Raw genomic sequence first — 13,744 nt, 5'->3', positions numbered from 1 at the left:
AGAGAACTATGGTTTACACACCCTGTTATGCGATTAAATGACAAATGTGCTAAAAAATGTAATTACCTTTCATGTAACTTTTTCAAGCACCATAACTTGAAAACTATTAGACTATTAACAGAGCTCTGGGTTGGCTTCAATTGTTTCAAAGTTCTTATACTTTCAAAATGATAGTAGCAACTACTCTCAAAAGCCCATAGTTTTTGTATTGATCAGCGAAAACTGAAACAATCCAAATTTTGCAGTTTTTCTAGTATTACGCAGGTAGCACAACTTTAAGGGGTCCTAATAATATACCACAAAAGTAGCTTTACATCGCGTTTTGTGATTCTAGCTTTTTTTTTCTAAAATTTTACTGGCGTGTAAATGAAAAACATAACGACGCAACCAATAATGCTAGGCAATAATTTTTTTGCTGTGAAAACGGATAATATTATTCTCTAAAACTAATCCCTCGATCGGATTTTTGAAAAACAATAATTAGAAAGTTATTCAAAAATTTCGAGAGAAAACCGGGGAAATAGCACTTTTTTAGACATCCAAAATGGAACTAGATTTCTAATATTAATTGCGACTCACAAGATATTGCGTAAGGCTGGGTTTCACTATCTCCCCCCCCCTCTCCCAAGATAAGGGCATGAAGAGATTTTTGGAAGAGAACAAATGGCCCCTATAGCCTGCCACAGTAAATGTGACTAATTCGAGTACCTGCATCTAACTGCAAATGATCATATCTCCGGAAAAAACTAAGTTAGAGATACCTAGTAAAGAGGAAAATATTTATCTTTTATAGGACACCGGTAATCCGGTAATCCGACAAACGTTATGCAGGGCCGTGGTGGATTATCGAATTTGTCGGATTATAGAGTACTACCTAAAGCACAGTATAGTCCGAAATTTTTTACAAAAGGTAACTTGATATCCGACAAATCACAAATCCAAGGATAAGATTCTATTATGTTATATTCAATAATATGTATGTATTTACCATCTTTTATAAAACAAAAATAGTTCGGATTACAAGGGAGTTGGATTGACCATTTTTATATGTAAAAGCTTTTAAACAAAATGCATGTAAGTTTTTCGTAAAATTTCATGATTTTTAACCGGTGTAACTTCCTTTTAAATAATATTTGGGAATTAGATAATACTTAAATTAAATGTTAAGACTTTTAGTTTGAAAATGAGACACCGTAGAGTTTCCTATTTTCACTAGACCCGAGATATAAGCGAAAATGTCCAAAAAAGTTCTATTACCCGGTTTTCTCCCGAAATTTTCGAATAACTTTCATTCGAATTAATATTTTTGAAAAATTATTTCGAGTGTTTAATTTAAGAGAATAATATTGTCCGTTTTCACAGTTTTAAAAAAGTCATTGCCTATCCTTGATTGGTAGCGTTATAAACAATTAAATTGCCTAATAAGGGTTACTGCACCATATTTCAAAAAACGACCTTGATTTTCGGATTCAGCATACAAAAATACACCAAAAACCATTGGTAGTTTTTGTGGACCACAATCGGCCACGAAAACTGGCTTAGCGGCCGGAATACCTCTGTTAAAAGTTAAAAATAAGTTTTTGATAAACAACGACTCAAGTGTTCTTGGCTATACATCTTTTTCGTATAATGGTAATAAATTAATAATAATATTGATAATAAAAAATGCTTGCTCTTTTTTTATAATAGTGTATACACCATTTACACTAAGTATTATCTAGTAGAAAAAATACGACGTTTTTACAAAATCGTGCTCTTAAAAGTATGCAAACAAGAAAACATTTTCATCTGAAATTGTTATGATGAGTAAAATCGTCATTACAGTCGGGGGACCTCGAAAAGTAACAAGTTTTCCACAGGAACGAAAAGAAGTCCCCCGACTGTAATGACGATTTTACTTATCATAACAATTTCAGATGAAAATGTTTTCTTGTTTGCATACTTTTAAGAGCACGATTTTGTAAAAACGTCGTATTTTTTCTACAGCTGTAGACCTAATATTTTCTGAGATAAAGCCTTTCAAAGTTATTCATTTTTTTTGGAACTTCGCAATTTTTTGCCATATTCTTTTGTTCTGAATGAATTTTGACTCTGGGCACTAGCACACTTCGTTGGAGGCAAGAAGAACTACCCACCGCTAGAATTGTTCGAATGACGTCTAAAATATTGCAAAAAATTCAGAAATTAGAAAAAATGATGTATTTTGATCAGCTTTATCTCGGAAACAAAGACAATTCTAGACTCATATTGTAGCAAATTTAGTCTACTTGAAAAACATTTTGAAAAGGAACTTCAAAAACTACCTCTTTAGGATTATAATCAAATTGAAATTTTCACTGATTTTTTTGATTTTTGACAAAGTTGCGTTCGGCACTTGAGGTCACAAACTTGGATTATTCATTGAGCCAACATCATTAACAAGCCTGCTAAAAATCAAAATTACCGGACTTGACGTTAGCTCTAATGTATAAACATCCAGAAAAAGTTCTATCAAAAAACTACTCCCTTAGGATTACAGGTAATCGCCAAAATCCGAAATTTTAACGGATTTTCCATTCCTAACAAAGTTGCGTTCGGCGCTCAAGGTCACAAACTTAATTATTCATTAGACCAACATCTTAATGAAGTATGCAAAAAATCAGAACTAAAGGATTTGATGCAGACTATCGCGTACTTTCAGACGACAAGGCTACTGAATTATTTGACGTACATTGAGATTCTCTCCACATAAATTTGAATTTATAGCAATGTAATCCTGTAAATGCACCCGTTTATGAGACGCATTTCCACTGACCAGTCCGATATCCATCGAACTAGCTGGTGCTGCAGAACAGATTACGAATGGAGAATTTAGAAAAATTTTCAAAACCCTGAGCAATATCTGCGATGTATAGGATTGAATTGTGAAAGCCAAGGTTCGCGTTACAATAGACTCAACGCTTGAATGAACAGACTGATTTAGTTGAAGCTTATAGATCGATTTTTGAAGCATTGCAATATTTTATCAACTTTAGCGAAAACGATTTACCGAATGGGACGACAAAAAATCTACCAAATGCTTCCGCGTTCTGACAATTTTGCCTGTTACAAATGCGATAGATGCACACAGGCAAAGTTGAAAACTTTGCGTCTTGTCAAAACATACCTTAGATCGACAATGTCTAAAGATCAGCTGAAGGGCTTGGCCTCGATCAATATATACATCGCGGTATAGTGGCGCACAGAATTTTTAATTTTTTTGGATTTTTTTGTACCTCAGAATTAAATTATTGAAAAATAGTGGCCGAATACCACATTTTGACATAATAAAATGTTATTTTATTCGAAAAAAGAGGGTTTCTTGTTTCTTGTTATAATTTTTTGACTTAACATAATGAACAAAAATTTTAATCCAAACAACCCCCCCCCCCTCCCCTATTTGTCCGTATTCTCTAGACGAAGTGTTGCTATGAGCCTTAGACGAGATTTTGTTTTTTTTTTAATATTTGTTATCTATTGATACCAACACTTTGTTATTAGGTGACTTACAAATTGCTTTAGATTTTGGATAGTTAAGTACTTTATTGTAAGGATTTATATTTCTTAAATATTTGACTTCTCAGTTGAATTGATAATAATGTGAACATTGAAATTTAAATTATAGTGGTTTCATTTTAAAAGAATTGAATTTTTTTTTATTATTATTATTTATTTTTATATTATACATATCTATTCAACTGAGAAAATGTTTTAGTTTGACTTATGTAATTTACAATTTAATTTTTTTATGTACTTCATCTAAGTACCACTTGTATTCCAACTCCAATTCCAAATCCTTGGAATCACACTATGAGTGATACTCGGGAGGCATTTGATCTTTTAGTATAAAATGCCGGCTATCCTATACCTACGGTTTTCTATGGTTTTTCATTAGGTTTGCACGAGGTTAATGCCGGGATAGTTCCTAACAAAGTCAGCCCCAGCTGCATACCTTCCCTTTCTTTTCTTTTTCCCTATCCCTTTTAATGACATGTTCTGTACAATATTGTATTGTTTAAAAAAAGAATGAATAAATTGAATTTGAATTCCCTTGGATAATTCCTACGCACGAACCTGATGATTATGGTTTACGAACTCCCTGTATGAATTTCAAACAAACAAACATTTAAAGAAGTAATATATTATTGTAAGTGAGTAGTACCAATTTTTATATAAATTAAATTTTGTTTTACTTAACTTCCACAGTTTATGGTATTACTTATAAACTATTAAAACAGACAATCAGTTTAGTGGTGTGAGTGCTCTCTCTTTTAGTTTTTTGTTGTTGTCCATTATTAGAATATATTTTTTTTATTAACACTTCATTCATTCATTAATAATAATTAATTAAATTTATTTTGGTGTTGATTGAATTTTAATATTTTATTTTTTTATTATATAACAATTGTAAATATTTGTTTGTTGTGATTGACATTTTATTTGTGAACATGGCGCCCAATTTTCAAATTATCAATGTTGCAATTACTCCAGAAAGTAAGTGGTTTTTTAATTTTTATTTTAACCATAGTGTAACCAGTAATCTATTTTCCTTGTATCGTCCAGGTCTCAAGTTACATGGGACAGTTGGACGTATTTTAAACTTGTGTTAAAAAATCATAATCGTCAAAGTAATTAAAAAATTACAGTCGGTTTAAGGAGGATCCCTCACCAGTAATAGAAAAAAATAAATTAGTAGAAAATGATCCAAATTTTTAGTATGTTGTAGTTAACGATACATATTATTAAATCAAAAAAAAATTTGGGTTTCTTATGATATATCATGCTATGTTATTTAGTGTATTTTTAATTAATTAATTACTCTTAATTGAATGATAAGATACCCAAATTTTTTTTGATTTAATAATATGTATCGTTAACTACAACATACTAAAAATTTGGATCATTTTCTACTAATTTATTTTTTTCTATTACTGGTGAGGGATCCTCCTTAAGTTGACTTAATAAATCCTTTACTTTTTTCTTAAGCAAAAGGATTTGAAGAGGCATTTCCATTTTCAGAATAATCTCCATGGCCATGTTCTTGTCTAGGACTTTTTTATTGGACCACCTTAACCATACTTAATATATACAAAAAAGAGCTGATTTTTAACAAAATCCGTCAATTATGACGTCAAATGAATTTGTCTTTTAGTTTGTAAAAAAACAAAAAACAAATGGGTAGCTAATAAATGATGTATACCCTGAAAAAATCACCCCCAAATGCGAGTTTTCATAAAATGCTGATTTAAATTGTTTGTCCACATTTGCCCATCCAAAATTTTCGTTTGTCCATTCTCTAATTGAAAGTCATGGCACAATTAATATTTTTACATCAGCACTCCCAGATGCAAATTTTCATAAAATGCAGATGTCATTCGTTAGACCATTTTTTCCCATCATTCTATTTTATGTTTAAAAAAAAATTAAAATTTTCTTCAGCCCCCTCAAATGCAAATTGCCATTCGTTAGGCAACGGTTTGTTCACCCAAAATTTTTGTTCGCTAGCCTTTCAATTGTGAATTTCGTTTGTAAACCCGTTAAAATTTTATTTAATAAGGTAATTGGCCTAAATTTATAGGCTCAGGTTGCCAAATTGTAAAAAAATAACTATCTATAACGAATATTATAACCAATTATCGAATATTAGGTACATACCTAATATACCAAAGCAGGACCTATCAAATTTTCGACCAGTGTTCTTGAATCACTATCGCTTCAAATGGACGCACGTTCTAAGAAGTTTCGCCTATGCCATAATCTATCGAGTCTTTAAAATACTTATCATTCAGTCCAAATTAGTATAAATAGGGCCATGAGAACGACGAAAATTTATAACCCTAGATAAAAGCTGTTAAAACTTTTACTTATCTTGTTTTTGCATCTTGAAAAAATTTGGGCAAAATTTTATATTTTTTTTAGATGATTCGTATTTTATAGGAAAAAAAACCTTCTTTTGATTTTTTCAAAGTCGAAAATTTTACAATTTTAACCCTTTGCAATGGATCCTTATGGTTCAAAACGTGGGAAATTGTTAAATATCCATCCCTGAATAAACTCAAAGTTTCATTAACTATCAATTTTTGTCTATCTGAAATTTTGGGGCCCGTACGGAAACGCCTTTGGTAAGTGTTGTTAGACTACCTCAGGCCCACCTAGGTATAAATTTTTGATTTGTTACAAAATAATTACAAAAAACGTTAACTTATTAGTACATTTTTGTAAGTAATCGTTCAGTCACTTGACCTGCGTGTTTATTAATTAATAAATAAACATTCGCTCAGTCAACTGCACTTCCTTTTTATGGATATACTTTTAACATCAGTTCAAAGATAAGTAGTCGACCTTGTCTCACCTTGAAATAAAAGTAATGTTGCGTTACTTCCCTTATCGGTATAATGCTCTCATTTTATGGAAATATTTTCAAAATATATGAATAATTTACCTAGGGCTTAAAAAACAAAGGTTAACTATGTTAACCACCAAACAAGAGAAAAGGATGGAAATCAGAACAACATTACATACGTTTTTGCCGATGTACTTATTATACTACCTACCTACTACTCTTGTGGGAAGGATACCAGTTTTCTTACCGTAGGAATACGTTTATTTACTGCAGGAGTACTCGATCGGAAATATTTTGTATCCTAGATGCAAAAATAATTTTTTTCAGTGTATAATTTTTTTTTTTTAATTTCCTTATTAACTCATAGCATAATTAGCTCAGATCGACTTACCCAACGTTGATCATTGTTTCGGCATTATCCGAATGATTGCAAAAGACTTATTCACGGTGTGTGCACGCTTATATATACGTTTCTGAATTGATAAGAAATATTTAAGTTTCATCAAAATCCATTAAATAATTTTTAATTTAAATACTTTCAAACATACCAAGATGATTTCATATCGTACATAAATTAAATGTTTCGTACATAAATTAAATGTAAAATTTTTGTTTTATCGTATATAAATTAAATGTTAAATGAATGCGTGTGTTTGGTAAAGTGGAGTGTTCTCCCGCTCCTGATTTGTTACATATGTCACAGTCAAATCTCTTAGTCAGTCAAAAGCACTTTAAACAAAAAAAACAGTCAAAACTACTTTTTACTGCACAAAATCAGTAATTTTGCCTGAGAGTCATCAGTTACTTTTGACTTTATAGTACTTTTGACTTTAAATTTGCGGTCAAAAGTGGTTTTGACTGACGCTTCTGGTCAAAATTCGTTTCAATCGCTAGGGGAGAACCGCCATGAAAAACTCTGTATTTAATATCTCTGGTCAAAACAACTCGGCACAAAAAACTCCGGTCAAAAAAAACGCGGTACAAAAACAACTCACGTTAACCCTGCGATTGCGTTCACTCGCTGATCCACAGCTTGGCCATGCCTTCAATGAGATCGAGTTAGCACTTGCTGTAACCTTGTGATTATGCTCATTCACTGATTCATGAGTTGGACATACCTGATAAAAGAAAAATTAAGAAGTGCTTGAAAAATTGACAGTGAAATAACGAAAATCGACAATTAAATTATAATTTTTTAATCATTATTAACTTTAATTGAAGTTAAAATAATTGAAGTCAAAGTAAGAAAAATATTCGATTTTTGACCATTGTCGAAAGCTTGCGAAAGTAGGGGAAACCGGGTACGAAAGTAACACTTTGTACTTTCACCTTGGTTGCCGGTTAGGTGTTAGGTTAGTAATGAAATTATTATATCCATATATAAATTCCGTGCATGCTCTTTACATTGGTATCTTCATTTTCTTCATAATTGTATATTTTGTATGAATCACATAGATTTAACAAAAATTCGTAAGTTTTTACTTTCGACAGGGGCGTAGTTACCGCCGTATCAGCCGTATCAATGATACGGGGCCCCCGAGCTACAGAGGCCCCTTAGATATGCAAGCAAAAATTAGTAAATGTTATCCACAATGTCACTTAAAGAGCCATTAATTAATTACGTAAGCATAGAAAAACTGAAATCGTCTTCAGCTATACATGTTTCAATAAATCAATTTACCGAAAAAAGGCAAGAAAAGTGTATATTTAATTTGAATTGTTTGGCTAGGTCAATTTCTAGGAGGAAGTGATAACTTATAATCAATCAATAAATATTTATTTTAATTTAATGCAAGCAATTTTGTTTCTTTTGTGAAAAATCTTCACCCTTCATTTGTGCCCCCCAAATAAGTTTGATACGGGGCCCCTCCAAGGCGAGCTCCGCCACTGACTATCGACCACGTTAGCGGATCGAAAGGGTCGAAAGTAACACGAAAGTAACCAGACAGAAGGGTTTGAAATAAATATGCTATATGATATAATAAATCCACAAATGACTTATAAGAAAAGGTTATATGAACAAGAAAAATAAACATTTGTATTCAAAAATTATATATTTTATGAAAACAAATCAAAATTTTATCTCATCGAAAGAAATTTCCCTTACTGATTTTGCAAGTTTAAAATACTTTTAACCTGTTAAGAGTTTTGACTGAAACATATAGGTACATTTATTGATTTATTGACTGTATACATTGAATGATTATTATCTTTGATTGAATCACGTCAGTAATTTTAAAAACTTTGCTCCACAGACATCTAGGCTAAGGATTTACTGATTTAGTTTTATAAAATATTAACATTTTTATTGCTCAATTTGATCAAAATTATCCTTGATACGCGAAATTCATAATAAAAATGTACTAATATCACATAAAACAATACGTCACGTAATTACTTACAGTTACTAATTATTCATAACGCGTACAGGTTTATTAGAAGATATTATCAATGTACCGACATCAAAATGCATGTGAATCCTCTGTATTATAATAATTAAGATTATTAATATCTGGATGACCAAGCTTTGCTCGGTATTCTTAAAAAGACACAAATTTTATCACTAATAGAAGACCGTTTTGAATGTCTCCACACAAATACCAATTGAATGTCCCGGTAATATATTTTATTTCATTAACTACGATATACACCAATAGATGTCAGGAAGAGTTATAATTTGCATTGTATTTTATTAACTACGATATACACCAAAAGATGTCAGGAATAAAACGACGTTTTTTTAAAATGAAACCTTGTTAGATCGACTTATCGCCCCAAAAATGAAAATCTTTGGAGCCATTTCCAAGATCGTTATATATATATATATATATATATATATATATATATATATATATATATATATATATATATATATATATATATATATATATATATATATACAAGAATTGCTCGTTTAAATATATAAGATAAATTAAAGATTAAAAAACTAAAAAAGCCCCCTTTATTGCACTAACAAGTGGGAATAATTTTAATTTTAATGTAAAATTTAAAGCGTGAGATCTTTTATTTGAATCATTCTTTCGTAAACACCACTGTTTACCCGTGAGGGCGCAAATTATATAGTATGGATTATATGGGAATATCAGTTATGTATGTGTGACATGTATGTATGTGTGACAGAGTAATCAACACTGTCTATACATGGTATTTCATCAATTAACTCAGTCAATTGTTTGTTTTCACTTGTTTTAATTAAGGTTAACCACATGTTTTATTACCTACTAAAAAATCTTTTTGAAAGGGATATGAGCTGCATTAAATTTATGTTAGCTATCTATTTGTTTAATTTAATATAAAGAAGTGAAAAGAAACAATTGACTGAGTTAATTGTTGAAATACCATGCATAGTCAGTGTTGATTTCTTTATCACATAACACATTCATACATGTGACACATACATAACTGATATTCAAGTATGGTACATTCTATAAAATTTCCACCTAATTGGCGCCCTCACGGGTAAACATGTTTACGAAAAAATGTTTCAAGCTAAAGTTGTCAATTTAGGGAAAATCTTTGGTGTCCATTTTCTCCAAAATTATAAAAAAGTGTGTTAATTTTTTTCAGGTTAGTTTCAGCTAGTGGGTTTGAAAACATTCTAGAAAAACAAAAAATTTCACAAAAGAGACGTCCTTTAAGTAAAGAAATAACTTTTACTTTTAAACTTTTGTTCTATCTCTAACGGCTTAGAAGATGGATACTTTTTCATTTTATTAAACGAGCAAAAAAATTCCTTTTTAAAATTGGCGTATCTCGGTTAATTTTGAAGCTAGCAAGTCAAGAAAAAAAAATGTGCACAAATACTTCAGCTAGAACTTTTAATGGAAATTTTTTTTTTTTTTTTTTTTATGTCTAGGTACGCCCCTGACAGGTCAACTTATTTGTACGAAGTTGCATGAACTTTGTTTTTATTACCATGAATTTTTATACCATGTATATATGAAATATACATAGTGTATTAAGTTTAGTCCTAAATTTGTAACGCTTAAAAGTATTGATGCTACGAAAAAAATTTTGGTATAGGTGTTCATAGAATCATCTAATTAGTCCATTTTCGGTTGTCCGTCTGTCAACTCGCCTCCAGCCGGCCGTCTGAAATTTTTACAGCGTACTCAGGACATAAAAAGTGAGGTTGAGTTCGTAAATGGGCAACGTAGGCTAATGGGATCTTGGGCCCGTTTGACCCATTTTGTAAACCGTTAGAGATAGAACAAAAGTTTAAATGTAAAAAATCTTCCTTATAAAAAAATAAACAACTTTTGTTTGAAACATTTTTTGCACCCGTGAGGGCGCAAATTAGGCGCATATTGTTTAGTATGTATTATAGTAGGTATTCAAACAATTAACTCAGTCAATTGTTTGTTTTCACTTGTTTTTTTATTTAGTTTTATTACACTATATATATAATAATTTTTTCCGGAGATGAAGGCAATTTAGAGGCAGACACACAAACATTTTTCTATTTGGCAAAATTTATAATATTTGGCAAATTCACATTGATATGTACCTACCCTCTTATTTTTTTCAAATCACAATTGTTTGGCCAATTAATAATGTAAAACTCAATTAAATTTATTTACCATATAAATAAATTATTCATAATTAAGAATAGAATACGTAATTATGTAAAAATTAAATAACTCATCAAACTTTACCAAAAAAAAAGTGAAGTTTGAATATTTAAATAATTTGAATTCGATTTTATAGTTTTAAAACTAGTATTTCTTCTTTGCAAATTTTGAGTAAATATTTGAACTTAATTAGCAAAATAAATTGATCTTAATTACAGTCTGGCTTTTTAGAATTTATTATTAGATACTCTTATCATACGATTTTGAGCAATTTATATGAAAAGGAATTTAATTTACATATCTCATATTTTATACGGACTGGGACCATAGCAACATATTCTTTGAAGTCAAAATCTTTTACTTCCATTACATGTCTTTAAAGTTTAATTTAACATACCTTCATTTGGGATTTCTAAGGCACTTATATTTAAGGCACTTACCAATTCACAGGCATGTACTTTAGAGATTAACTAATTGTTCTTAAAATTGGGGAAATTAACAATTTTTTATGGTTTTATGTTAAGGAAGAGTAAATGTATTATAACATCGCTAGATAATTAAATAGCCAACCAGAATCATTTCGAGTTTTACAAAAATATTTATTAAATCCAAAGTTATTTCAAAATGAAGCTAAATTAATTTGATGCATTCTTTATGCCCATCTTTGATTTTTAATAATAACGTAGGTTTGCAGTTTATAATTATGTATTTTATATAGACCCGTCTTTTATTTCACAAGAACTTTGGGCCAAATAAACATTTTTGAGATATTCGAAATGATTCTGGTTCATTATTTAATTATCTAGCGATATTCTAAATTAAAAAAAGTTCTATCAAAACAGGAAACACGAAAGAATCCCATATGTTTATCAAAATTTGTTAGGTATTTTGCCTCAGTGAGTTAAAGGCTGAGTTAAAGGCTTTTCTTTGAAGTCGGTTAATAAGAAACATATTTTTATAATTTACGAGTGTAGTTTTTGTAAAATAGTGCCATAAAAACTATTTTAATTTCGCAAAGGTTTTTTTTATTGAATCTAAATTAAAATAATATAAATATGAACTTAAGGAATTACTAATTTAGATTATTTAAGTAGTTTAGAATACACATATTTGAATGCGGAAACACTAAAATTAGCTAAACATGTTGTAAAAAACATTTTATAAATAAATAAATTATTAAAAACCTTTATTATTGTTGTGAAAATAAAACCCATAAATGTATCCATAATAAAGAAAAGTACTTATTCATTTGCTTTATCAAAAAAGAAGCTATGCAAGCAGAAATTCAAGGTTGTTTTCTTTTGTTGTTGAAATTTAAAAAAAAAAAATGTTTTAAATATTGTATTGTATTGTTCAAAATAATATTTATATTTTTTTTATAAAATTGTGTTTACTTAGCATATTTGACTTATTATTATTTAAGTTATATTGTATTAGAAATAAATTTTTATAGGTTTTTTACCACTTTTTAAAGAATGATAAATTTTTCAACTGTTTTGTCATAACTGTTTTTAAAAACTATCTTTTTGCAAATAAAAAATCAAATAATTTTTTGATCCTATTTAGAAAAAATTCGTGCTCTTGGAAATTACTATTTGGATATTATTATTTAAGGATGTGGAGCATGGTAGTGGGGGCACAAATTTAAAAATAGATATTTTCAATTTTGATGATAAATTTATATTATTACTTGACGATATAAGACGAAAAGTAAGAATAAAATTTTTCGATATCTGGCTTAATTTTCAAAATATCGAAAATTGAAAATTTTGTTTAATTATTTAGCTTTCGATATTTCGAAAACCCAGACACATATCGAAAAATTTTATTCTTATTTTTCGTCTACATTCATGAAGTTATAACAAAATTCATCATCAAAGTTGAAAATAAGATAAAAATAATTTCAACCCTTAATCTACCCTGCTCTTACATCCCTTATATGGACGGTGACACTTAGTTTTTTTCTTTTCTAATTCATTGCTAATATGTTTACTTTCTATTAAAAAGTTTTTTTTTTAAATTTGTTTTCATTCATTCCAAATGAAAATTATCAAAAACTTCCAAAATATGTCGTTTTTTGAGATTCCTCCATAAGAGCCAATGTATTTTATATCGATTTTTAATGACTTTTTTCTTAAAAATTTGCATGAATAACTATGCTGAAATTTTAACCACATATTCTTTGAGTAAAAGACTACATACAAACAAATTTTGATCCTTTAAATCAAACATTGTTGTCATGCTCATACATCCTTAAAAATGTATAAGCACTGAAGCTTCAAAACGATTAAGCCTTGATTTTGTTTAGGTTTGATTAAGGTTTTGATTAAGCCTATATGTAATTAAAATACATACAAATCAATTATAAAAATTTCAGGAAGTAGGGGGTCACCTGGGTTCTGCCATAAATTAATTATGAAATGTTAAAACTAATGTCTAATGCTCTAATGAAGAAGTCACAAAAAACGACATATTTTGAAAGTTTTTGATAATTTTCACTTGGAATAAAAAGAGGCGAGTAAAAAAAAATTTTTCAATAGAAAGAAAACATATTAGCAATGCCATAGAAAAGAAAAAAAACCAAGTGTCCATCCACAAGATGAACGAGCACGGTATATTTAGGGTTGAAATTATTTTTATCTTTTTTTTTTATCTTTGATGATGAATTTTGTTATAATTAATGAATCTAGTCGAAAAATAAGAATACATAATTTCGACATTTTGAAATATCGAAAGCTGAATATTTAAAAAAAAATTTCATTTCAACATTTTCAAAATTACGCCAGATATT

At 29.4% G+C, this 13,744-nt stretch overlaps 1 protein-coding gene across 1 annotated transcript in view; it reads left to right on the top strand.

Moving 5' to 3' along the window:
- Positions 1-4,381: 4,381 nt before the first annotated feature.
- Positions 4,382-13,744, top strand: part of LOC123290733 (alpha-tocopherol transfer protein-like) — a 99,446-nt gene continuing 90,083 nt past the window's right edge. Inside the window, exon 1 of the mRNA XM_044871023.1 lies at positions 4,382-4,512. Within this exon, the coding sequence (XP_044726958.1) occupies positions 4,467-4,512 (46 nt within the window). The 5' untranslated portion in view covers positions 4,382-4,466. The remainder of the gene's footprint in view (positions 4,513-13,744) is intronic.

The sequence above is a fragment of the Chrysoperla carnea genome, chromosome 1, assembly GCF_905475395.1.
Source record: "Chrysoperla carnea chromosome 1, inChrCarn1.1, whole genome shotgun sequence".
NCBI lineage: Eukaryota > Metazoa > Arthropoda > Insecta > Neuroptera > Chrysopidae > Chrysoperla > Chrysoperla carnea.
This window is presented reverse-complemented; position numbering and strand designations above follow the sequence as displayed.